Source organism: Chaetodon auriga, chromosome 6, assembly GCF_051107435.1.
Source record: "Chaetodon auriga isolate fChaAug3 chromosome 6, fChaAug3.hap1, whole genome shotgun sequence".
Lineage (NCBI taxonomy): Eukaryota > Metazoa > Chordata > Actinopteri > Chaetodontiformes > Chaetodontidae > Chaetodon > Chaetodon auriga.
The window spans coordinates 12,912,021-12,939,996 of record NC_135079.1 but is presented as its reverse complement, the minus strand read 5'-3'; the positions used below and the strand labels follow the sequence as shown (position 1 = coordinate 12,939,996).

Sequence of the window (27,976 nt, the reverse complement as noted above, 5' to 3'; positions counted from 1 at the left end):
AATTGAAAAGAGCTTTATTTTTTTCAATTACACCGAGACAACAATACAGGTTTTTTTCTGAAAGCTTTTCTCCAGAGGATGGCCCTGTGACAAAGCATCCACCATTTAGAAATTGCAAAAATATATTCCATTTCCCTTTCACCATACTTTGAATTTTGCTGTGAAAAAAATGAACCTAACTATGCAAAGATGAATCCCATAAAAGGACAAAGACACAGAAAGCAATAAATAAAGGAATTTGTTCTCCTAGGTAGATCAGTTGCAGTCATTTATGATAGGCAAATGTTTGATTTCACATTTCCATTGAGGCATTGGTTTTCCACCACCAACCAACCAGTTAAATGCACCTGTATGTAGTTTATAGAAATAGTTGGCTGGACTGGAATCAGAAACAAACTAAATCCAGACCTTTCTTTCAAACATCCTTGTGTGCACATAGCTAACATTAGATGCACTTTAATTGGTGTCCTGGAAAACCTTGCATTTTTAAAATGTAGTGTTTCCACGTGTTGGGATGATATCAAGTCAGAGCCAATACAGTTAGTACAATTTACAAGGCATCTGATATCAAGTCTGAAAATGATGAGCTAAGCACTTTGAAAAGTGGCAACAGTGTGAAAGTAGAGATGAGTAAATACTGCTGGCCCACATTTTTCTTTCTTTTTTTTTTTTTTTTTTTTTCCAGAATACCAATGATAGTTAGAGGCAGAGTGAATCTGCTCTTTGAATAAAAAAAAGGCACCTTCAGTAGTTAGCTTCTGCAACAGTCAAAAAAAAAAAAAAAAATCACAGTTAGCACTTGAGAGAAGCCCTTTTCAAGGGTCCAAGGTCTGGTTTCCTAAAAACCATGTTAATGGTGCACTTATCTTCCTTCATACTATGATTATATATTGTACAAATGACCAATACTACTTTAGTGGGAAGCCCTTAACTTGAATTAGTTCTCTAAATTGTTATTACTTTAAGGTCTCATGGTCTAAGTGGTGTTATGTGGATGTATTCCTTCCTGTCATGACTAAAAATGTTTCAGTACCTTTCTGTTATGAATATAAAATTCTGTCAAACACAAATAAATTATGTTTTTTGTCTGAGCAGGCCTTGTGCTCTTGTCTTGTACAATACAACTGAACCGTGTCATTGATTTCCAGATCCAGTACCAAACAAAGCACAGTCATCCAGGTCATGGTTATCCAAGGAGGCTTGAATCCAGAGCACCTGGACAGCTGCCCTGGATTCAGTGTCTTTCTGACTGATCGGACATTTTCTCAGGTCAGGTGGAGCTACGTAGCACATTTGCTGAGCTCGTCAAAATGCATACTGACAAAAGATGCATAAAAGAGTGTGAGATCTGGTCCTGAGACGAGAGCCAAACAGCCAGAATAATGAAGACATTTCTGTAGGTGTACCGGAGCTTTAAGAATCCAGCATTTTTCAGAAGTCTGGGCTCGAGATTCTCATTTTTCCAATAGTCAGTGCGAATAAATATTCTTCTCCTGGAAACGTTCATATGTGCCAAGACAGAGCAACTGTTGCTAATCCTTCAAACATCCCAGAATGCCAAAAAAAAAGAGAGAAAAAGTACATTTAACTTTCAAATATGTGGAAATGAGCCCGGTGAGTATTTGCATTGAGAAATCAAGATAAGCAAAGCACATTATTTTGAATAGACTTCTGCAATGATTCTTTTGATAGTGGTGTTTGATAAGATCATGATTATCTGACGGATTATGAGACAACAAATGAAGCTAAAACAAAAAATGATTAAGACTTACATGAAAAAAAAAGAAGAAACACAGATTAGATGACTGTTACACAACAACTATCCAGTAACTTTCCTTAAGACTAAAAGACATTTACAGAAATAGTCTGAGAACACTTTAAACTGTGCAGGTTAAACCCAAGAACATTTCAGGACAGGGATACTGTAATCATGGAAATGTGTGAACATACATGTTAAGGCAAATATTAGCTTCATTCTCCTATTTTAAGCCATTATTAAGACAACAGTTGTAATGCAAACATTGACGCAAACATCCAGAGAGCTCTGAAATCTGATCACTACTTCCTACTTGAGGCCACAGCTAATAAAGGTGAAATAAAATTACAGGTTGTGGTTATTACAAATAATTCCTTTACGAGTCTAAAAGCTCTGCTAGCAGCCTCTGGAGGTCAGCCAGCTCCTTACACCGACTGAACCAACGGGGGTTTGAACTGAGTGACCAGCCCACGGTGCCATCCTCGCCACGCCTCACACGTGGGGCTAACAGTGACAGAGTCCACTCTGTTAAAGGCATCTCTGTCACATCGAGCAGAAGAACATCAAAATGTAACGCTCACTGAAGTGAATTGTTGTTCAACTAAATCCCTCATCAAGACTTCAAAGTAAAATCATACTCAATCAAAATGTTTGGACAAGCTCGATTACCCAGAGAAATAACCCTGGAAGCTTTGAAAACTGCATGTTCAGTGATGTTTCATACAGCAACTCGTCTTCATTCATCCACAGCATAATCATAGCACGATTACTGTGTGTGCTGTGTATCAGTAAACAAACCTGTAACCAGAAGACTTGAGAGACCTGTTGATAATGAAAAGGCAGTTCATGGTAGGCTACATGTGGGTAAAATTGACACTTCTATGTGCACAAGTATCTTGAAACCAGCATGTATGATACAGGGAGGAATGGTTTTGTGGCATTCCAACATTTCTTAGAAATGAAGCCGGACGTTGGCAGAAAGCTACCGAGTAAAACTCCCTACGATCAAAGCTCAAAGAAACTGGTTGTAACCACGGATTCTGTTAACACGAAACAACTCTGCATAACGTGCTCTAAACCTCACTTTGTGATCTGTTTAGTGGTACACTGAGATAAGTCTTTGAAGGGTCTCGGTCCTGCAGAAATGGAGGTTTTGCATGGATCATGTTGTGTTTGCATGTGGTCCAAAGAGAGAGAAACTGTTCATGGCACGACTGTACTGTCATTATGTGATTCTTACTGGAACTAATGAATAACTGCTGTGATTGAATGCATCACATCAACATTTGACTTCCTATCAGCAAATAAATTCCTCTGTGTCTTAAATATAAAGACTTTAGTAGCATTTGATTTCCCCTAAGATTGATTGTACCATCAATTTAATACTTTTTATAAATCAACGCTTTTCAGTTCTGACGAGATAAAGGATAGAATAAAAATGCAATTAAGCAGGAAGGATCACGCCTGTTTTGCTTTTCAGTGAAAAAGAAAAGGGATTTGGCCTTCACTGTGTCATCTGACCCTTTTACAGCAGAGCAGAGTCCAGCCATTACAGCGATACTCATCGCTGAAAACCATAATGTTAAAGGGCAATATTTGATCACGAGTCGGTGGTCTCAGCCCAATTTCAAAAAAATAACCTCGCTCCTCACTTCCATTGAAACTTGGAGGAGTAAAGTGAATAGTGTCTCAGCGACTCCAGGACCCAGCTGGGCAGTCTTTGGATCTATTAGGAGTCTTTTGGTCCAGTCATATTACACCCTGCTGAGAGCAGAGGCCAGTTGCTAGGAGAGTTCCTGCGCTCTGTCATAATCTGTGATCAGGCCTTTGATGTGCGACAGTTTCTGATGGAGGTACTCGCATCGCTTCTTCTCTTCCCGGTACCCTGGAAACTTCTGGAAAGGAAAAAAAAGGAGCTTTAGGTAACGCACATCAAAATCCAACATGATGGGCCTCATGCAAGAATAATTTTGGTACTCTTGTCAATCAGCAAACCCTCTGAGCTGCACGAACTTGTTACGAGTTGCTTGTTTCAACCTGGAGAACGCCACGTGTTCATGAGTAGCCGAGAGCTGATCATCAGCATAGTGGAAGACATCGCCATGTAAGGTTCGTCTTTCTGATCCATTTGTGGGCAGATTTCGCTCACAAAAATGTGACAAAAACAGAAAAGCTTTAGTTGTGTCAGTAGCCTGGTGATATTAGAGGACTCGATGATATCACCACAGCTCTGTGTGAATGCTGAGCTGCCTCTTCTGTGATTGTGTGGCCTTTGTCCGGGTCTCCGTGCTCGAGAGGAGGTTGCGTGGCTTATGCTCTACCTGCCTGGCAAAATCTGAAGTTGCTCAGCGTCCTCCTGGAACTCTTCACCTCTGTCTATCTATTCTATACATACAACATCTGTTGTTCCTCTGTTTCTCTTCTTGGAGTTTCTTTCCTTGTTTTGCTGTTAAAGGGGATTTTTGGGGGAGTTTTTCCTTATCGGAGTCAAGGATCTACAGACAGAGGGTTTTGTGTGCTGTGCAGATTGCTCAGACCCTTGAGACAAATTGTGATTTGTGATACTGGGCTGTGTAAATAAAGACTGACTTGACTATCAAAGCCACATCAGAAATAAAGAAGGAATGGGTTGACATGAAGCTAGATGCCAAAAATCTTGCTAAAGCAAAGCCGTGACCCTGACTAACATAGGAGGTGGTCCAGGGGACATGACATGATAGACGATAATAAATTTGATTACAGGTGATGTCAGAACTGTCAGACGTTTTAACAGATGACGGGCTCTCGGAGAGCAGCCTGCATAAAAACCTTGACGGAGAATTTTCCGAGCAGCCACTGAGCCGTACAAATTGTGCCAAATTACTCACGCCAATAAAATCTAAAAGGAGAGGTTGTCCAACCTCTCGGTGAACTGGCAAGCCATGATGCACGACATACTGATAAGGTGACCTGAGTTTTAATATTAACTCAGTCATTTCTGAATTCTTATTTTTGTTGATTTCAGTCATCTGATTAAGACTGGATCACTTTAAATACAATAAATTAGTAAATCCTTATATGCGTCACTTAAGAATGAATATCTTGTGGTTCTTGCATGAGGCCCAGTGTACAGTGCTACAAGTGTTACATGAAATGTGATAAAAAATGAAATAATTCTTACTTTCTTATACTTCCGATACTTTTGTAGTATTTGGTCCTCCATAAGCTGAAAAGATTACAAAAGGAAAAAGTGTTAGGATGTGTCTCCTCTGTTTCCTGTTTGGTGTTTCACTGGGAATAGAGCATTTAAAGGCTCCTGGTCCAGACCAGTACCTTGTACTCTTGTGTTCCTGGGGAGAGAGTGTTGATCTTTGAGCCCAACTGAACAAACATCTCTGTGATAGCCCCAATCCGGTCATGAAGAGCTCTGTATTCATCGTACTCGGCACAGAAGTCGTCCTTGTACTGTTGACGTTGCTCTAGGGCTGTTATGGTGCTGTATTTTCTGAAAGAAAATTAAGAAAACAAACGTATTGAAAGCTGTAATTTAAAAGGTGACGTGAAGTCAAGTTGCTTTTCTCCAGTCTGTCCAGTAGATGGCACTGCAGAACAGTGCAGCGAGAGGCCTGACACGTCACTGAGTTAACAGCATGATGTGTTGACCAGATGTAACCATAAGATCATTTGTTTGTGAAGTCGTTCTCAGTGAGAGCTTTGTGACAGCTCACTTAGACATGTGTTTTACTTCCCTCTGTTTATGTGAATGTTTTGAAGCTGAACCGAACCCTTTAGGGACGAGTCGGTTTCTTTCCTCAACAAGTGGGGTAGATGCTGAAACTTAAACTCCTCCGTGACAGATGATATCAACAACGACTTATGTGTTCCCGTGATGTTGTGACATTTATTTGGCTTTCATCTGAGAATCATAAACCCCTTCTGAATGTGGGATTGCACCATGTAGCAGTGTGCATTTATCTTACATTAAATAGTCAGGAAGTTCCTCTGCTGAGGTTCGATTGACAGGTGTTTTTTCTCCCTCGTGGTCTGTAGATAGGAAAAACACACACAGACACACACATTGAAAAAAAAGGTTAAAGCAATCTGCCAATGCAAATGCGATAATGCGCCCATCGTATCAAGGCTGATGGAATCATTTACACTGCCTCCGATAAGAGATCTGATTCAAGGCAAGCAGTCACGTCAGCAGCTCAGAGTAGGAGGCAATGCTGCCTGCTGACTCGCTCGACCGTAGGTCACCCAGCTGTTTCACAGTCAATCATCAACAGACTGGAGCGAGGAGGGAGGACCGCAGGGCAGAGAAAGTGTTGCAGTCCTAACGGCACTCACTGCTCTCCCAAATGAAAATATATGAATTGCTCTTTGTGGTCTTCCAGCAGCAACTATAACTCAACCCCGAGGATTTTTTCCTCTTTGCTAAACGAAAGCCGATAATGTCATGGCCCCAACAAATAATCTACAGCACATTCACAACAGCACAGTAGGAAACATGAAGTGTGACAAAACCTTTCAGAGGAGACGTTTTTATAGTTTTATGGCCATTTACCTTTGAGATTTTCTTGGTTCTGCTTCAGGTCGGGACTGGTCTCAATCCAGTCTGGTTTTAAGCGCTCTCGTTCCTTGTCTTTGTGCTTTTTGGACCTCTTCTTTTTATGTTGGCCATTGGTGAACTGTTGGTCAGTGCAAATGGACGAGTCAGTGTGTGGGCGCTTAGAGCTGGGTTCAGTAGGGGCTGGTTCTGTCCTCTCCAGCTTGGGAATAGTAGAAGACCCACTGAGCTTGTGCGGCGAGTAGAGACGATTTGGGCTCCCCTGGAGATGATTGTTGCTTCTTTCAAACTCCAGCTTGACCTGTGCACCAGAGTTTCCATGACTGGAGGAGCTACGAGCCCCATTGGTGCCACAGTCGCCATAAGAGGGCGACTGCAGAGGCAAACAGTGGTCTAATAGTCTTTGTTTTTTGGGGGTCTGACAGTTGGATTGGTCTGAGGGCAATGGTCGTTTCTAGAGATAAAAAAAGAGAACATAGTAATTGATTTGCTTTAACTTTTGGAGGTTAGAGTGCAGGTTACATGAGACGTGCCTGTACCATGCTCATGAATGGATATTTGCTTAAAAGGAACAGGTCGACATTTTAGGAAATATATGGAAGGATTGACACCACTCTCATATCTGTGTGGTAAATATAAAGGTACAACCAGCGGTCGGTTAGCTTAGCATAACATCAAGACTGGAATCAAGGGGAAACAGCTAGCCTTGCGCTGCTGAGAGGTAACAACAGCTCACATAGTAATTAGCACGTTATATCTCGTTTGGATAATCCTTACGAAGTGTAAAAGTGACGAGTTGACGTTTCACACGTGGTTATGTGCCAGACGATAGCTGGTTGTCGACAGCTTATCCCCAAACAGAAATGACTGAGTAGGATTTGCGGTCTCTAAGTTGGCCCCTCCTCTGTGGATCAGTGGCCTCTCTTAGGCTCTTACAGTCTGGCACCTGGTCACTGCTGTCTTTATAGAGTTCTGTCCTCACACAGGACGCTGTTATTGGCTGGGGGCCACACACCACTCCCCAAAGGTTTACACCCAGAAACGTCCCGAACACAGCAAGATAAGAAAATACATGGAGAGGGCAGGATCTCTGCAGATACAGACACCGCCACACACTCCCTGTGGGTCAAAAGTAATGATTGAGGGAGATTACTTTTCAGTCTACACACTGTTTTTTTTTTTTTAAATCCATCTCATTCTGCCTTTAAGATACCGATGGTGTCATCTCACAAATAAACATATTTCTCAAATTGTTCCTTTAATTCCAATCAGGTCTATTTTCAGCCTGAAGCTACGGAGCTATAGCAGAAATATCATAATTCCGGTGCGTGCTGCAAAAGAGGACATACCTTATCTATTCTCAGTCTTATAAGGAAGAAGTAGGGGAAAAGAGAAATCATTCAAGGTGAATAATTACCACGGAGAGATTCTTGGCAGGACTGAGTCGGGAAGGAGAGTCCCCAGGAGTTTTGTGGAATGAATGGTTGGACTGGGGACTCTTCAACTGGCTACTGTGGAGTGGCTGAAGTTTCCTGAAGAAAGATTAAGAACACAGCACCTTCAGTTGGACAGTAACTGCGAAGTAAACGGCCTGTAAGTCCAAACAGGAAGAGGCTGCATGTAGGTCATAAAGCGTTCTTTGACAGATATATGAGCTATTATCATTTGTTATGTCACACAGAGAAAAGAAAGCGAGCGGTGGCAGCGTTTTCCACAGAGGAAACAAACTGACAGTCTGTTTTAATTTTATCAAAGCTGTTTGCATGTGTATGTGTTGTGTTTACGTTTTGTGTCTCTGGTGATGCAGTCTACAAGAGGCCACCACAAAGACTAAACACAGGCCAGTGAGCAGAACAATAGCAGCAGATTTCACCTCCTGTAGGACCAAACGCTCTTCTCTGTTAATCTGCTTCCTACAGCTCCTTCCTCAAACAGACGCTACAACAAGTCACACAACCCCCCAAGTGGATTCATGCAACTCTCTTAATCATATGGTCAGTGTGAGTGCAGTTCAGAAGTATTAAACGTATAAGGAAATGAAATGACAGGAGTAAGAAGGCCCGAAGAAGACGAGCCTGCTCTGACAAATGAAAAACTAGAGGGAAGAAATCTGGAGTTTGCAGTGTTTACAGGCTATCACAGTTTTATCATACTTGGCAAACAATTTCATGACTCCAATTGTAGGCTTTTTACACTTAGCAGGGGTGGTGAACAGAGGGGGTTGTGCAATCAGCCAATATGACTTGCGCTTTTCCAAAGTGCTCATGGAGCACATGGCCTGCATGTTTACTGGCAGGCAGAGGAAACGTACGAGGGGAGGAAGCTCACCCTGAAAAGCTCAGCCTAGGCCTTCCATGCTAATGCCATTTGGCAACACAGTGCAGGGAATATTTTCCTCTGCTTTGATGTGTCCATTAAGAGATTCATCAGTGCTGAGAAGTAGTCATTTAGAAGCTCCCCTTTTCAACATGATCACAGCAGACTTCTACATTAATTCAGTGGCCTTTTTGTATTATCGCCAGCACTGTCAAAACGCATCCATCCCTTAGTCTTTCCTGCATTATCTGCCCAGACAGGCCTCCAAAGGTCAAAAAGAACTTTAAAGCAACAGTTTGGCAATTTGGGAAATACGCCTATTTGTCTTCTTGCTGAGAGTTAGATGAAAAGATGGATAGCACTCTCTATATGGTAAATATAGAGCTACAGCCACAAAATGATTAGCTTAGCTGAGCACAGAGACTGAAAACAGGGGGGCACAGCTAGCGTGGCTCTTCCCTGAAGTAACAAAATCCCCTTCCGGCACCTCTAAAACTTGGTTTTTGTGTGGATTAAACAAACAAGCAACTTAAGCGTATTTCCCAAAATGTGTGTTTATACAGTTCCAATTTTCTCACACAAGACTTTTGTGCATTATTGCTAACTTGACACCCACCTGATCAGGAGCCTGTGAATGAGTTGCTTCTCCTCCTCTAGATATCCAGGCCAGTCTCTCTGGACGTGTCTGTAGAGCTCATCCTTCAGAGCGTAGCTGTGGTCTTTAGGGTTCAGTTTACCTACCTGAAAAACAGACAGATCCCAGTGTTAATACATCAACAGAAAGAGGACAGAATATAAAAGGAAAAGAGGCCAGCTGAGGTTTTAAAACCACCAATGCGTGCTAACCTGCAATGCCCCAACTCCACCTTATATTTAAATAAAACAAGACCTTTCTTGAGTGGGGCTGTATTGTTTCCGTGGTAAACAGTTTAACCCTGCCCTTACACAGCTTAATCCTGCTGATACAAATCTCACCAAACCAACCACTTTCAATTCTGAACATATTCAGATCCCAGCTGGAGACACCCCACCCCTCTCCTGTCAAAACACAATCTTCTCCTCCAAAGATAATTAAAGCGCAGTTCTAATTACAGCTACCAGCGGCGGCACAGTCTCCACTTGGTGACTGCAGTGGGACACTCACACACTGTGAACACAGGAAATATGCCTGAAATGAACTTACTGACATGAGTTTTACAGCTGTACAGCGGTAGTCTGTTCATTAGTGTCATTAGCAAAATAGTGAGTGGACAAATTTAACTTCTAGTTTCGATCCTTCACCTGATATCAGCTTTATTCATTACACTTAATGTTTTGGTCTTTTCTTTCACTTGTTGCATTTGAGTCTTTTTCATCATTAGTCGACAATGTGCCGAATGTCTCACCTCATCCAGCACTGAGGTCAGGTCAGCCTTGTCCTTCGGACTGGCCCGCTCCCTCTCCAACCACAGGAGCAGCTCAGGTTTCCTGTAGGGCTTTAAGGCCAGGAGATGAATGATGCGATCCCTCAAGGGCCGGTGTGCCACAGGGCTGGGAACCAGGCTCCTCTTGTTGCTGGGGGAGTGCTTGTTGCTGCTATCTGAGCCTGATACCAGACTCTGCTTCCTCTGGACCTTCACGCACTTACCTAAGATGAAAACAAAGGGACACAGCACAGAGTCTCAACATGACATCTGTGGAAGAATTTCTTTGGTCAGGGAATGAAAAGGGTTATCATGGCAGAAATCTAAAGCCGTATGATCACTACCCAACACAAAACTAGAGAGGAGCAAGGAAATTATAACTAATCTGATAACAGGATTCACATATGTTGACAGTATCCTGTAATAGCACAGCCAAAATACCATTCCTAATCCAGTCCTCAGGCCAGGTATACAAATGATGTTGAAAAAGAGGCCTACACACGACAGACAACCCCATACATACGTCATATCTCTATCATATCTCTCAGTTGTCATGCAATCTGCTTTGAGCACATGGAACAGATACAGCATGTGCAGCACTTTCAGCAGCAGAAAAGGTCATTTTCATACATAAACACCTTGAGCACGGTACTGTGCTCGTGCAGCTCTCGGTGTCGGTGTGCAGAGGCAGTGTTGCTGCGAGTGGAAAACAGAGAAAGGGGTTGACAGTAGGGTTAGCCTACTGCTGAGTAAACAGAGGAGCATGGAAACTACAGCGACTAACACAGAGAGGCCCTTTCTTCCTGTTGCAGCGCTAATTCAGTTGGACCCAGCAAGGCAGTGCTTATAGATATCTGCAGACCATAATCTCATTACAACATTAAGCCATACTTTGGAGGTTTCTATAGGTCGAAGACTGACAGTGCTTTCACAGGGACACCATGGTAGAAGTATCACATGAATTTAAGTTATTGTTTTACAGCACAGTAATACTGTTAAAACTGAAGATATTTACACTTTCTAGAAGTAATGTTAGATATCTGTTTCGCAATATACAGTATTCCTTAAAATCAGCTGTGCAAAATGCAACAGTCTTGCAGGAACTTGTTTCATCATCTACCTTGAAACAGGCTGTGAAGATTTTAGGTAAATATCCTTCCTGCACTGAAACAACCTGTACTGCCACATTTCAGCAACTAGCAAGCAGCAACTAGAACCATTGTTTGACACTGATAAATTAAAGCAGCTTGAGGGAAGTTTTCAGGCTTGCAAGGCAGTTTTTGTGGAGAGATATACCCATAATGACAGAGATGTCTCACTCAGGGTAACTGGCAGTTTGACAGTATTGTAAATGTATTTATAAGCAATGACCAAACACTAAAAATAGCATGTTTTGATCGTGATAATTTATTCTAAATGCTAAAGTAGGAACCTAATTAATCAAAATGTACTGAAAGTATTTAAAAAGACTTCCCCAACTTGTTCGCCACCAGGTGTGCACACATTTCAGATCCCTACTTTACAGTGTCTCCTTTCCCCGGAATGCAACTGAACTTAAATCATACAGTACATTATTATGTAAATGGTGGACATTTTTCTGCTCTGCAACCTGTAATTGTGAGTTGGTATATGGACATTTTTTCTGAAAGTATAGCATTACTGTACCATAAAAAGACAGTGAGTCACCACAAAAGAACTGTGTGCTCTCTGCAGCATACGGCACATATCGTGATCCATCCTCATTTATTTCTCTTTCTGGTGTCCACGTGAAGGGAGGGACAGTTATGTGCTAAAAAAATCAAATGGGATATCCTCTAACTGCATGTTTCTAACCAGGATCTCTCGTGTCCTTTGACATTTAGAAGGTGCAGACATGTGCCAGATATGTTACATTTATTCTGTAAAAGCCTCAGAGAGACTATGTCTGCATGACATGTGACACGCAGGAGCCACTTCCAACAGCTTCAACAGAAATTACCCTAAACAGTATTTTATAGCGTTGGTCTCAGGGCAGGAAGTTAACGTTTTAAAAATCAACCAGCCACTGATGGATAAATGTTCGAATTCTCCAGCTACTCAGTAGTAAATTTCTTTTTTCTTTTTTTGGAATTTACCACCACTCATATTTTACCAGCATTCGGCTGGTGCTAATTTCCCCCCATGGTTGGTCTCCGCAGCGTGTTTCCATTCATAAAATATAATCTACACAAGTATTTAAATTCACATGGGGTCTCTAAATGTCACGAAGCCTCATGGCTAGATCATTTATAAAGTTGAAGCATGGTCAATTTAATCCACAATGACTCTAAAACCATGACTCAGGCAGCGAGGCAGTGAATAAAGAAAATTAATAGCAAGAAGGAGATCCTGCATGTTCGGCCCAGACCACTGCAGGTTAAGAGTGGCTTCTTCTTTAGATGATATATTTTATCAAATGAAAATGAATTAAATTCCAGTCAGTGTAATTACATTTTAGGCAAAACTTCATCAGCATGAGACTTGTTAGCACATACTTCTGGCAAACTCAATCACATTAATGTTGCTGGCAGGCAAGTTGGCACGCTGCCTGAGCAATCTGGTCAAAATGAAAGGAAAATTACAAGAAAGAGAGGCATCCCTCTCGCATGAATAATCGCAACGCAGCACTTTGATCAATTATGTGATAACTTCCACACCATATGGCAATTATCAGCAGGATGAAATGGTGAGAAGCAATGGTTTAGAAGCTTTCTGGGAACATGAAAACTCTCTGGTTATCTGTCCTTGATCCCTCTGTGCTTGAAGGCTGCCACAACTGAGGCTGGAAGATACAACAGAACATAGATACAGCTATTTAACAAAAGCTCACTTGGCCCCGGCTTGATCTCGATTGCTGAGCGGCTCCAGATGTCCTTCTCCACCTGAGACATGCGCTCCCGGGTCGTCTGGTAGGAGTCGTCTGTGGCACAAACCGTGATCTTGTCCTGAATGCTGCCCTGGCCCTCCAGGTGATCCCTGCCCTCCCTGTGTGGAGGAGAAAGGAGAAGATTTAAGGGTTTAAGATTACAAATTCTCTGGCTCGGCTCAATTAACCGGCTGTCTGTCAAACACAAGTGCTAGAGATTCTTGCTGTCACACAAACTGGCTCTTTGACTTGTGTTTGCATGCAATTTCTAGGCCTGTGTTAAAAAGCAGGAGTTCAAATAAAGCAGCTCTAATCTAACCCTTAAACCAACCCTTTGACCCTGCATAGCTACAAACACTACCGCTCTGTTCTCGATTATCACTGGTCACACCTTTGAGGTCAGCTGTGGCATGACAGCCTTTGGGTGTTATTGTAGTCTTGTATGAATATACCCTGACAGTGGTACTGTCTGTTGCTGCAGTGTTGAAGAGAGAGGCCACTGTTTGGTAATGCCCTGCGGTCTCAGTCTGACACTAAATTTACTATGAATTCCATTTGTGGCCGACTGTGGAAAGAGTTATGTGTGCTGCTTACCCTGAGACATACTGGTGAATGCAGTCGAAGCTGGACTGAGGCTTGTCTTTGCTGTCACTGGACAGGTAGAAGGAGAAGACTCTGAATCCATCAGGGGATTCTGGCGTCGGCGCTGGGATCTTTACGTACTGTCAAGATAAATACAGAAGCACAAAAACACTGAGTATGAAGTTATCAGAACAGTTGTTTAGGACAGGAGTATCTTTACGATGAAAAGGGAAAACAAACACCTTCATTCGTGTTAAAAGCAAAGTGGTGATTTTGAAGTTTTACAGTGCTCTCTGACATGCTTGAGTGCATCTGCCTGCATTGCTAATTTGACTGGTGTGTTTATGATATGTGCTTTATCTCTAACAGATGTGGCCTGATCTGATTCAATGTCATCTCAAAGTGGAAAAACACTGGATAAAGTCACACAGCAAAGCAGCTCCTTTTATTGAAACTGATTTGAGTAATCTTGAGGAATCCTGTTTTTTTTGTTGTTGTTGTTTAGTTCACATTAAATGTGACCTAAATAATCTCCCGCTTGGGCCAGTCACAGAGGCTGCAGGGTACCTCCCAGGTCAAGGATGATGACCTGTAGCCGGTCATGGGAGGAGCCTGTCTGAAAGGCAAAACACAACAATAGTATAGTGGACGGCGTTTTCACTTGGCCGATAACCTCTTCTGTCACAGACTGTCCACGGCTCCCTAGCAACACGCAAGCCAGCAGGGTGAAGTCTATCTCCGTCAGAAACTTGTTACATAAAATGACCCAAAAACCCACTTCCACTAAAAGGCCAGTTCAACATAGAAAGTCATTAACCAACAGGTAATATGTCCTTTAAAACACATTTGGCAGCGGCTCTCTTCTACACCGCCTGCAGCTGTGTTTCAGCCTGAAAATGGACAGTTTAGTACTTTTGTTGATAGAATGTCCTAGATTCAACAGACGCCCGCTGATTATAAACCATCCTTCACAAGCATGAATACGTGCTTAGTGATGAGTTGCACTTCATGTGAGATGGCTGCAGCAGCTCGATTTTTCCTCTCTTTCACCTCTTTTCGTAGCAGACCTCGTGGTAGCACCTCAGGCCAAAGAACACAGGCGCTTTCTAACTGCAGGTCTCAAGAAAAACAAATGTCAGTCAGATGGACTTGAAGCTGCCTCTTTAGTTATCAGCCGCAAGTGATTGATTATAAGCTGACTGGCTCAGAGCACAGTGTCCCTGGCAGATGTGGCAGGCAGGACTATAGCTGTCACAAATGCCCAGTCATGCAGCAAAGCCATAAGCATTTTTTTTTTTTTTTTTTTGCAGCACAGAGCCAATGAAAAGCTCCTCTCCTCGACACCCCTCCTCCTCTTCTAAAACCCAACGCATGCCATTCACCCTACCCCCATCAGCCTCCAGCTTTCCTTCATGTGCACAAGCCCACCCATGTCAACACAAAACACAGAGCAGCCCACAAGGCCATGGACACTTGAGACACACAGCTGACCATTAATTCTGACCTATTTATGTCTGACCATTCACATGAAGTGGTAAAGCAGAGCCCTGCATATGCCTGCTTTGGGTTTTACGCTAATTAAGGACGATCAACCAAAAAAGCATCAAAGTGAGGAGGGACAAGAGGCGAGCCGTGTCCTCAGGAGCTATTACTTTAGGAGAGTAAAGTAGTAGTCGCCTTGACCAAAATTAGAAGCAACAAGTCACAAAAATAGGGTTATTGAGGTAGAGAAAGACATGCAGAAGACCTGCATTTGAATTTGCTTTGATATGAGAGCGCTGCAACACAAAAGCTCGCTCGTGATAAGACGAGAGCGCACATTTACAAATTTAGCATTGCAATAGTGCCACCATGTCCCCTCTTTCTGTTGATGGCAGCAGTATGAGCCCACTCCAGCCATGCATTAGATTTGCCTGTCACCCCCATCCGTGCCACCGTGCACACTTCACATTCTAATTCTAATCAATGTCACTCAGGTCAGACTGTTCAGAGGTCGCCCCCGTTTTATTCACAGCTTCCTTCTCAAGCTTCATAACCATATGTCTTTTAACCCATTAGTTCCCAGTTCCTGACTCCGAAAGCGGAGCCTGTCTCTCTAAAAACCAGGATCACAAACTTAACCCTGAAAGTGCAGCAAGAAATAAAAAACATGAGGTACTGAACTTGAAACTTAAAAGAATAGTTTGACATTTTGGAAAATACTCTTATTCACTTTGTTGCAGAGAGTTAAATGAGAGGATTGATACCACACTCATGTCTGTATGATAAATACAACGCTACAGCCAGCAGCCAATTACCTTAGCTTAGCACAAAGACTGGAAACAGGTAAAGAGCCTGGCAGAGTACAGTACGAAGGTCACATAATCCTCCTGAAACGCACAAACTCATTATGTTATATCTTGTTAATCTGTACTAAACTCAACTGTCTCAAACTATTATTGTTCTTTCAGTAGAAGATTTGATGTAAACATCCCCTGTAAAAATGTCTGATTTGCAGTTAAGGCAATCCTATGAAACACTGGATGAACATCAGCCACTAAAACATAGCTAACAGTCACTAAGCCAACAAATTGAGTGTGCAATAGTAGTTACATAGCAATGACTACATCAAAGTGGAAACAGACAACTTTTCAACGCCCCCAGCATTTCCAGGTGGTTTTATTGTTGCCAAAGACAATCCCAAAAACTACCAACAACACAGGACACAATGCATTTGTTTCCAAATTTCCTAAAAGAAACGATCAACACCACTTTGGAAATAAGAGAGAAGAAACAAGCATGTTCTCTGGAGAAGCAAAGAGACATTGTCATAATTGTATATGGAGTAATAACATAGTCTGAGTATTGCTTCGTGCAAACAAGTAAGTACAGCAGGGGTTGGGGAGGGGAGTAGAGGAAAAAGCACGAGTTCATTCATTAATTCAATCTATAAGGGAGACATGAAAGCAGATAGAAACGTGCCAGCTGGCCTGGATCGCCAGTCAGGGTCATTTTCCTGGGAGATCGTACCGGAGGCAGTATCGTGAAAGTGAGGCTTATCGAGAACCACATCTAAACGCAGATGGTGTCATTATTCTATAGCCATTACATTGTGCATTTAGTTCAAAATGATGAGTTGAAACAATAAACTTCTATACTGCCAGTTTAATTTTGCTAACATTAGCTAAAAGTAAGCACAAGCTAATCTGATACATTGGCTGAGCTGATATATTGTCAGTATGTCAGGACAGAAATACCAAAATTATCAAGTTTATTTTTCAGCTGCAAAACCCCCAATTAATATTGTGGTCACATTTATTTTTAAAAAAATCCTCGTCAACAATGTCGTTTCATGAAAAAATATATATTAGCGGCCATCATTAGATTCAACTCCCCAATATCAATATCGGCATCAAAATGTGTTTAATACGTTAGGAGATGCTCTCACTCTCACTTGTCTGCTGTCGTTAGTGCCATACTAATTTTATCACTTCAAGAATTAACACTCACAGTCGTGTTACCTGGTAAAGTCGAAGGCATTTTCGCTGCATACCAACAACAAGAAGAACCAACTCAACAACAGCAAAGACAAGTGTAGCCTGAACAACCAGAGGTGTACAAATTACAGCTGTAAATGGTGACTGCAGAGTACACAAATCATCACAGCCAGTTTATGCAAAGTGGTCTTTTTCATCATCATCCCACCCAGCCTGATGAAATTAACTGTGCCTTTTGATGTGTTTAGTCAGTGACACCACTTGTGCCAACAGGTTTGTGGTCCTGAAGCTGCTGTCAGTCAAGTAGTAGGTGTAGATTTACATAGAGACGCTGAGTCATAGACCTCTCCATATGGAGCTCTGGTCTGATCCCCTGAGGCTATATCTGTGTGTGTGCATGTGCAGTGTCATTTTGTCTTCTTTTTTAGGCAGAGGAAGCCCTGCACTCCCACTGGGCGCACGCAGGGAGTGAGGTCAAATATCTGACGGTTTAGGCTCCGTGTCAACAGAGAGAAACTACCATCGGTCAAACCGATAAATTAGCAAACAAAAACAAAGACACTGAACTGAAATTCCTCACTTCAAACGTGAGCAGCATGAAGTTAATGAGGCACATTAAGTACACACAGGAGAGTTTTTTAAAAGTTCACAAAATTAGCAAAGTTAAGACACAGCTCATAGAAAAATGCAGCTCCAGATCAAGGTCTGGTGAGTCGTGTATACACATCTGACAGACGCTCTGGTTATATGACCAAACTGAGTTCTATCAGGACTGTCACAGCAATTCTTACAGCTGTCAAGGACAGCTAGAAAATGCAAGGCTGTGTTTGAACTGTTAGATGTTATGCTTTCATTCAATAATATTGGCATCCACATCAATACTTTGTATGTCACCCATGCAGATGGTGATAATGTTCTGCTACTCTGGGGTTCAAAATGAGACTAATCTCATACTGAATAAGCTGAATGCTGTTACTGAGGCAGAGTGGAGTATCAAATATCCCAACATCAGTTTAAGTCAAGTTCTTTTAATTTAGAAACATGTCACTGCAATTATTAAAAATGCACTTAAGATATTTATGTGTTCAGTAATTTTTCCTGATGTATAATTTGAATTTTCCATTCCTGCTGCATGAGCTATTAAATCAGTGCTATTTGTCCAGCTCAGAACGAGGGAAAGAATTCATTAAATTGCTCATGCTCCGTAGTATTTTAATTATGATTGTGTGAGTCCTTAAATTTGATGATTAATTAATCAGAGAAAAGCTTAATGCGGTATTATTATCATCAGAGGGTCCTTTTAACATGGGTCAGTTTAATAAAATTGAGCGGCTTCACAGAAGCAGTGAGAGCTGCGTGTTGTAACGCCGGCCATTATCATGATACAAGTCAAGTTTAGCCGTTGGACAGTTACAGTCAGAGCAACCACATGGCGTCAGAACGGCGATCCATAACACCTTGTCCGTGCAGCCCCCCATGGAGCGTACAGGCTGATACAATAACTGCCTCTGTGGCCACGGCCCAGCCACATCTGCTACTCCAGGGCCTGTGTGTTTGGAAATGTCAAATACTTTCAAGCTGTTATAAGGTGTGAACTGGACTGGAACAGAAAATCTTGGCAGGGGGCTCAGCAGATGAACAAGGACAAAGGACACCACCGGTGGTGTCCTTGTAAAACTTCATCTTTAACTCCCCGAGCATGTTTAAACTGCACATCTTTGATGGGGTTAAACAGAGTTCTTAACCCTGCCATTTGGTGAGGGAGGAAAAAATAGCTTCATTTAAGATATACCACCACCCCCCCAACAGCCTGTGCTGTTGCAAGCCAAACATCTGCAGGGAAAGATGAGAGGATAGTTTCTCCCTCTGTCTTTCTTTTCTTTGCTCTGCAGATGAAAGCGAGAAGGCAAGGTTCCCAGCTCTGGTATTTGGCATGGCAACACTGAGATGGGAGCAGGCGCATGGATATGTGATTTACTCTGAAGTCTTTGCCTCCTGCCCCTGTCTGTACTGACACTAGTTACCATTGTCTTCTCATCTGAGCCTACTCAGCCATATCTGCTCTGTGAGCTGCCCGTCTTTTGTTCTAGCGTCTTCCCCCACAAAGCTGAGTGCAATGGGCTGTCGGCCCGCCTGGATTATTCATGAACAGCGGGGACGTGTGGCTGTGTGTTGTTGGAGGGTAAAGGGAGGGATTAGGGGTCTGGGTGTGTATGGTGAGGGGGGGGGCCACGGCAGCGGCGGCGGCGGCTCCCAGTGGAGCCACTGCATGAGGGATGGCCCTAAATAGTCCTCCTTTAGGAATGTGCCGCGCAACTCAGCATAGAAGAGGGGGATGGATCCTGGCTGGAGCAAGTGTATCTGTTCCTAATTCCCTCTTTACAGTATTTAGGTCAAATGTTACTGCAAAGTTGAGATGCATCACATAATGGACGCCACAAGTTGAAACACTGACACAACAACTGAAAACATCGGACTGTCGGCCTTGCTTTCGTGTCACGTGCAGTCAAGCAAGTGCAGTGATGCTGACGGTGTCTCAGAGATACGCAGGGGTCAGATTAATTATCATTGTCCAATGTCCCCAAGCCTGGTTCAGTATGATCTGCAATTCTGCTGTGACTCATTTGTTGAAAACAAAAGAAATGCGTGACATCACCCCTTTTGCTCTTAATCGTGCTTTCAGTGAGTCCGTGTGGATGTGGTGGTTCCTGTGCTTGAGGATCTATTCATTGAGGGGGGTTGGTAGAGACAGGAAAGCAAAAGAAGGGGGGGTGGGGACTGACGGGAGTTAGTGAGGGGATATGGGGATGGGCAACTGTCGAGCATCCCCCAAGGTACTGCCTGTTATGCCAAGCAGAATCAGTCTTTTTCCAAGAAGCTGGAGCTAATCTGTCAACCTCAACAAACACTCTCCGTCTCCCCACCTCCGACACCAGCACCCACCCCCCACTTATTGTAGGTGCCTTCCTCCTTGCACACAGAGGAATGGAGATTTTTAAAGCCTGTGTTAAGTGATGGGACACTGTTTCCTCTATTTGCAAAATGCAACCTAGAACCACATTTTTTTAAAAATCTATTAGACACACTCAGACTGTGTTTTTCTGAACATGGATTCCCCCCTTGCCTATTTTGCATTAGATGATGACGGTTTGGAAGTTAGGAAATTCCCTTTACACGCCGGTTATTAGACCTCGGATGCACCGACACCAGTAATGTGTTTCCCTTGTTGATTCCTCACTGTTTCACTGCAGCAGTCCCACAAAACCACTTGGAGCGTTGCACTGTACTCCCATTACTGGCCTTTTCTTTCCACGCAAGCAGGCTGTCTGTAATCCTTTAACAATTCACAGATTGTGCGTTGGAAAGTTTGTCCAAACCTGATTAACTTGCAGGGAAACGTGGAGAGAGAGGGGAAAATCTGAAAACATGCACCGAGATGTGACATGTAAAATCAGGATGGCGTGGATTGAAGAGGTAAGCCAAATAGCACGGTGGGTAGTAACACGCAGGTGTGAGAGAAGACATTAGAAACCTTCAAGAGTTCAAAACGTCCCTGTTGGTATCTATGTACACTTTAATGTAGTGATATGATCTAGGAAAAATACTCCTTTTCATGCAGTGTGTATCTTCCACCACAACACTAAAAGAGATTGCATAAACCTGTTAAAGCTCTTTGTCTTTCAGTTAAACAACAGCTCTCTGGTGTTAGCTTTGAGCTTTAAAGACTCCTCACTGCTGAACACAAAAACACGGCTCCTCGATTACTCACAGCGTTAGTGCTGCTGCTCCTGTTGTGCAGCATTTTTAAATCCCAGACAAAAAAAATTTGTGATAAGACTCATCGAGGCCAGAGCCGACACCACATGAAAGGGTTCATTGTTGGCAGCTTGCTTGTTTTTTATTAAAAATCAACAGTTTTGTAGAGAAACATTCATCAGAGGTCAGTTCAAAACTTCATTATAACAATGGTAATATTTACAGATCTTAATGATTCCTCAGCTCAACATATTTAGATGGCAAACGAGGGCTGATTCTACTCAAAGATGCACAAGATTTTGCTGAAATTAGTGTTTTTCTACGGTTTCTACAGTTAACACACACCATCACTCTGATTGGACACAAGGGGCTCTTCTCTTTTTACAGAGCTGTAGTTGCTCCATATATTAATATGGATATGAATATTATTATATTCTGTCGCATTTCCCTGTCAAACAGCATCTCCATGCCCCATTCATTTTATCTCCGTGCCACTATGTTGTGGTTGTTCACACTGAATCTTTCTTGTCGGGTTTGGGGATATCAAGCCTATAATTTAACAGCTGATCAAACAGTATTCAAATTTACCCTCAGTCACTTATTCACAGCAACATGTGTTGTTGTTGTGAGTTTTTCTCACTGCTATTTCCAGTTTCGCAGGGTGGTGCTTCATATTTAGTCCCAGTGGTCCTGAATTAGCTCGGAATGTAAATAAACAACACAAAGCCACCACAAGAAAACACAACTCTGCCAGTGTTTCACTGTTTTTACAATTCTGGCCAATTCGAGTTTTTAGATACCTTTGGTCACACTGCCTGCTCAGTTTGTGCCATTGATTTCTGATCTCTTACAGCACTTGTGTAACCATAAAATACTCTTAAAACACCACCAGTCACCATGGCATCCGTCAGAATCCCGTGTTTGAAGCTAAAGAACACAATAATGACAGAGGAGCTAACTCAAGAAAAGTCCTCTCAGGATCTCATGAGGCTTGTTCCTAAAATATACTGTATGATCTAAAGATCCTGAGGCCAACTGCCTCTGCATAAACACAGTGGGCCTCAGACGAGCAGAGAACACAGACTTTTGCCTGGCTTAACACATCTGGATGAATAGAGAGGCGTGTGCCCTTTCAGAAACACGTGGGACAACTCTCCCTCTCACTGCTATGCCACTGGGAGAGGACGGCTCTCAAACCACATTCCTGTTATTGTTATTCTAATTAGCTTCCAGAAAAAAAAAGGGGAGAAAAAAAACATGATGCGTGCATGCACACATACACACTCGCACACCGCAAAAAGCTTATTTGCAGTGCGAGCAGGAGGCGAAGCAGAGCGGCATGGTGGCAGGGGGTAGAGCCGGAGCAGCCGTGTGTGAGATAGAGGCCCTGATGTCTCCCAAGGATTCAGCCAAGGCATGGGGTGAAATGGCAAAATAATCAAGAGGGCAGGCAGGAGGGAGCCCAGGGGAGGCTCAGCCTTCACACACAGTCGTCATGAGAATGTCTTTAAGAGCACCTCTACATTCATCCAACGCGGCTGCCTTTATGTGACAGCTGTGCACATACATACAGACAGGGCCATAAACAAAAACAATTACGCTGGCAACTGCAATTCAACATTTATGAACTGAGGAGGAAATGAACCTGATGTCACACCTGACACAGCACAACATGCAGCATTCAAACATAATGTCCATGCTTACTACGACAATATTGCTCTCATAAAATATTTATTCAGCGGTGCAAAGTAACTCTGAACTCCTCAGTGTTACGCCACAGTGTCATGGGGGAGACGCAGCGCCCTCTAACTCATATAGAAGTGTAAGTAGAAACAAAGATAAGTATGTAAAAACAAGCCCTTTAGCAATGGACAGAACACATTTCCTAATCAATATGCATTCTGCAGCACGGATCTAATAAAGAGGAACTTACACAAGCTTCATTTCTTACTAAATGGATATAGATCATGCCAACAAGCAGGCGCCGTTGCCAGCCATAAAGGAAAATAAGCACTAGGATGTGAAATTCCAGGCCATGGGAACCCAGAGCAGCTCTGAATGTATTCTTTAATCCCTGCTGATTATTTCAAAGTAATCCAGAATCTAATTTCTTCTCAACTTCCAGCTTTAACGAAATGTGAATAAAAGGACGCTTCTACTTCTCTTATTTCTTTCTGGTTGCATCACAGCCTCTGCTTTCTTTTTTTTCTATCCTCTCACAGCTTCAGACGCTAGTTATCGATCAAGCCCATTCACTTTGCTCCAATATCATCCACTTTTAGGCCTGTTTAGAGGTGAGGTAGATTCAGAATACACTAAAAATTGAACAAATTACACTAAAGAAAATTTAGTGTAATTTGTAAGTTTCACAGTTGCCCCGAACACAGGTTTCAGGGGCATCTAAGAGCTTGTGTCTTTCATCGCATGATTACTAGCTTGGCAGGCAGTTTACAGTGGTTGGGCTAAATGCCGCAGGGTCACAGAGAAAGGCAGCCGAAAACCTCAGCGTGCTATTTCTCGATAGGAGCCCTGGCCTCTGATACCGCTGAGCCCTGGAGCGACGCCAGGACAGTGATTTGAAGAATTCCTCTGGTTTTTGTGGCCCTGGAAGTGCCCCTTTACAGGAAATGTGACATGAGCCGTCACAGACAAAGATCAGAAAGAAGCAGTCGTGGCTTCCGTGATAGAGCTCTACAGCTGGCAACCGTCAGTGCACACGGACCTCCTCACTCGCTACTCATGACCTCTCGGGCCTGCTTTTGAGGAAGAGATGAGCTCCAGCAAACACTTATCCAGCAAATAAAAAGTAAGGGAAGACATCTGTAAACCTCCAACATGGAGACACAGATACTGGTTATCCTCTCGGTCTGTTGTATGCCAGACTGCCATGTTCACCAACATCCTCCCCCCACTAACGGCTTAATCTGGCCTCCCCCACCACCAATGGTTGCAGCTACCTCATTAATGCCCAATCGTCCAGCTCGGGGACTATTGTCAGAGGGGGAGGGAGCCCATGCTTGAATTCCGCAAAGCAATTTGAATATGTAATGTGCCAGCCGAGATATAATCACCAAATCCTATTCAGTGATTAAAGAACACTTAAATTGCACTCACTTAACATTTCTTCACAGAAAGACTCTCATGAGCAGGTTAATCTGCTGCTCATTTTACAGATGTTTCGCCACATGTTTACATATATTATTTGTGTTTTGGACGAGCTTAGCATGCCGCCTGGATAAAAATTCCACCGTTCATGTATCATTCCTGTATTTCAAATCTTTCATGGCTGCACAGAGACAACAGGCATGGAGACATGGGGACTCCCTGGGGTTCGCCAACTCCCCTCCCTCCTCCCCCTCCCTGAACAAAGCCTCCCCAGTTGCGAGCCTGACCCAGTAACCTGGCTAGCAGCCTGGGGGTATAGCGCACCCTGTCTTAGGGCTTCCAGGGCCTGTGTGAGCACACAGGGCCAGCATTTGTGTACAGAGCAAAGTCACTTTCGTCAATGCAATCGGCTCTTGCGGGGATTAGAACAGCTCCTTTTAGACAGGGCTGATTGTGTGGTAAATGTGTAGTAGCCTAGCAAGCAGAGCCAGGGAGGGCGTAATAGTGGCCCGGCTAATCTGGCTGGACACAGGCATCTTTCTTTACAGACGCTTCGCAGGAATTCCCTCTTGCTTCCAGCACCAAGTGTTTCAGTAGATTATATATCTCCTCTCTGTATACACACATACAGTCCAGGATATTTGACACAACATAATGTAACTGAGCAAATTAATGACACATTTCCCTCAGGCTTTGGGCTCCGGTGCATTCAAAGCAGCTGTATTCTCCATGCTGATGACTGGATAGTTCAGCTTTTGCATTTTAACAAAATAAAACAGTCCAAGGCAACAAAATCCACCGACTGAAATGACACTAAAATCATCCCGACATTTGGAAAGCCACAAGGCCGACCTCTTTGCGGGTGCATGCATGTGCTTACTGAATGCTTCAGAATCAAACAAGATGTGCAGAGGAACTGTCACAAGTGCGCTCCACAGCAAATCAGAACTAATTAGAGCATTCAATTTGTGAGGCATTAAGGAGAGTATGCAAAACATCTTACCCCCTGGCTCCCCTTGAAGCAAATCGCTGGCTGATTTGATAGTGATGCCTGAGGAGAGAGAAAAGGAAGGAACTGGTCAGGAATCGTGTTCATGGTTAATCTAACGGACAGCTCCTACATTATTAGTGGAAATATATTGCATTGTTCCAGCGCTGGTCTCGGGATTTCTCTAGATAGCAGCAGTCAAGGCTTGGTAAACTTCCTTCATTAAATGCCAAGATGTTGCAATAATTGCCGTTTCCCATCAGGGTTTGTTCTGATGATTTACTGTCGTATTTCTATATCATCAAGTCTGCAGTTCAGGGGTTTCCGGCCCTAATCTTCAGAGGAATCCATTCGATTAATCGATCTATTGCTTCCAAAAAACCTTGCTCGTGTCGATCAGTTTGCTGAGCATGTTTGTGTGCCTTTCAGCTGATCTCTCCTCTAAATGATTAAATGAATAAAGGCCACAACAGATCCCAGGGGAGAGACAAAGCTCCTTCTGAAACCAATTATATTTCTTTAAAAAGGTACTTTTTATAAGCCCTCCGCGGTGTGCTTGTAACCGTGCTGCTGTCCAAGACCACAGTGTGCCTCGCCGAAGCTCCCAAACATCGTAGTGTTTCTTTCCCACATTACTGATAAAAAAATAAAATAAAATCATAAAGAAATATCTGCCTTTGAGGCAACATGATACATGGTTAATAGATGGAGACTATTATCTGTGAAGTACAGCTGTGCGTATGATTGACAGTGCTCTTTATTTATTATTAATGGTTTTGGGAAATGTCTTCCCTGTTGAGGAGCATTGTTGTGATTTTCTTTATCATCCCTTCGCTTTTAATATTGAATGAAATAATAAATATTAAAGCATGCAATGTTTGTTACAGATTACAAACACAGCTCGGGGCTAAATCTGATTTACTGACTTTAAGGTCTGAATTTGTCTTGACCATTTTCGAAAATGTGAGCATGATTATTAATATTCACATCAGCTGACAGCATTGGTCGGTTAATTGGCAGCACTTTCTTATAAGGAGCTTTTACTGATAACTTTTAGAAATGTGGATAAACCATTTAATCTTTGTAGATTAGTTTTGAGTCATTAATAAGAATTTCAATTTTGGGGTTGCCAGGTTGTGAACAATGCCTTTGCACCCTCCTCTTGGTGGAGCATTTGGACCCCCATCCATTCATTAGCAACTTATTGATAACTGGAGACATGATGGCTTATTAGAGAGTGAAAAACCTACGAGCACTTATTATGGATTAATACAAAATAGAAATGATAAACACCAGCCAAATTGATTTTTTTTTTGCAACCCAAAAGCTGCTGTTATTAATTGCTTATAATCGATCTACAGCACTATTAAATGAACTATTAACAATGAATGCAGCCATCACTTACAATAATATAGAATGGGAGCCTTGATGATGATGAATGAATTAGTGGACCAACAGAAATATGAACATGTGAAACATACGTGAATATGTGCTGCTCTTCTCTGATAGAGTAGCTTTGGGCTGTGTTGTTTCAGCATTTTCTGACATTTTCTTTATATATTCTATGTTTTTTCAACCAATCAATTAGTTGATCACTTCAGAAAACAATCTGCAGATCAATCACTCATTTGATATAAAAGCTTGTTTCTCCCCACCTCAACACAGACATGAGAAATACTAATCTAATACCAGGAACTCTTTCAGGTTGAGCTTCCTGAGGAGAAAAAAAAAAAAAAAAAAGTCTTCCACACCCCAGTGGGAGTCCGGTGGTCTACAAACAGGACTTTCTGGGATGGTCTTTGACTTGGAAAACTTTCCTCTCCTGCCTGCTCTGGCCTGGAGGAAGCTGTCAGGCTGGCTGAGCTCTGGAGTTTACTCTGCTTCACAGACCAATGAGCTCCGGAGCAGGGCGGCCTTCCAGCCGTGTAAAAGGCAAAAAAAAAAAAAAAAAAACAATAACACACAAGAGCCCGACAACAACTTACCGAGCCCAGCACGGACTGCACAGCTCAACCACCGACTCCCACATCCGCAACCAAATGAGCCTCCGACTGCAGCTCTAACTGTGGGACTCACTGTCTTACCAAGCAGTGCTCTGGGAAAGACCATTTGGATAGACCAAATTATCTCGGTCTAATCTAATGGACCATAAAAGCAATAAAACAGTCTCCCGATTCAGAGGAGTCGAATAATTTGCTTGATAGCTTGTTCATTAATTTATTCCCGACAGCGAAACGAGTCGGAAAAAAAACATTTAATGACTGACAATCATCTGTGTTCGCCCATAATCTAAATAATGAATTTCAGAGGTATACATGGAAAAGCAGCAGGCTCTCAAAGCTCAGGGCATTATCACAAACCTCTGTCAGAGGGGAACTTTAATACCTTTTGGTTTTTCGGGAGATTACGCGTTGGTAAACAAGCAGACGCACAATTGAAAATAGTCCGAGCTTCTTCATTTTCTGCTCCAAATACGTTTCACTCATTTAAAGGAGAATTTAATGAAATCGCTTCATTCATCAAAGTCTATTGAGTTGCCTGATATGATCCAATAAATCACTCTTTGCCTGCCTTCTACTGTATCACAGAATAAACCAACACAGACAACATTTATCAACCACCGACGCTTTAGTCGATGAGATATGAGCGACTGGACTCTTTCAACTTTACTTTTTTTTTTTTATTTGTTTGCGACCAAAAGGAAGAACAAGCTGCGTTTCCAGTAGAGATTTTACAGTTCCCGGAGTTGGGAGGCGATTAAGAGAATGAAAATATAGCCAGAAAACAGGCACAAGCTCAAAGTTGAAGCCGATAATATGTCTTACCTTCAGGTTCTGGTAGGCTTCCAGGGTCCGGATGGCAGTGTCAGTGAGTTTGACGTGGTACAGAGTTTGATTCGGGGTGTTTTTGTTGATTTTGCCACAGGAGAGCCCATACCGATGCTCCTGTCTCAGCGCTGCCATTTCTACAACTGGAGACTATTGGCGACATTCTGCGCGAGACGTCACGGAGGAGGGGGCCCGTGGGCGGGGCTAACACACACACACAGAGAGAGACACGCGCGGACAAACACGCGCGCACACATACACAGGAAGTACGAAGTAGAACTGAGTTACTTTCGCTTTCCAGGTGACTGTCATTGGTCATTTGTGCTCTCAGTTATT

General features: G+C 42.8%; 1 protein-coding gene across 1 annotated transcript; it reads right to left on the bottom strand.

Moving 5' to 3' along the window:
• LOC143322354 (RNA polymerase II elongation factor ELL) lies at window positions 1-27,775 on the bottom strand. Its single transcript, XM_076733493.1, has 12 exons — window positions 27,638-27,775; window positions 24,828-24,875; window positions 13,500-13,627; window positions 12,870-13,024; window positions 10,004-10,245; window positions 9,235-9,359; window positions 7,720-7,834; window positions 6,300-6,756; window positions 5,716-5,779; window positions 5,069-5,240; window positions 4,917-4,961; window positions 1-3,651 (listed from the first exon to the last, which is right to left on the bottom strand). The coding sequence occupies exons 1-12, from the start codon at window positions 27,773-27,775 to the stop codon at window positions 3,541-3,543; spliced, it is 1,800 nt and encodes a 599-aa protein (XP_076589608.1). The 3' UTR covers window positions 1-3,540.
• Window positions 27,776-27,976: the final 201 nt, after the last annotated feature.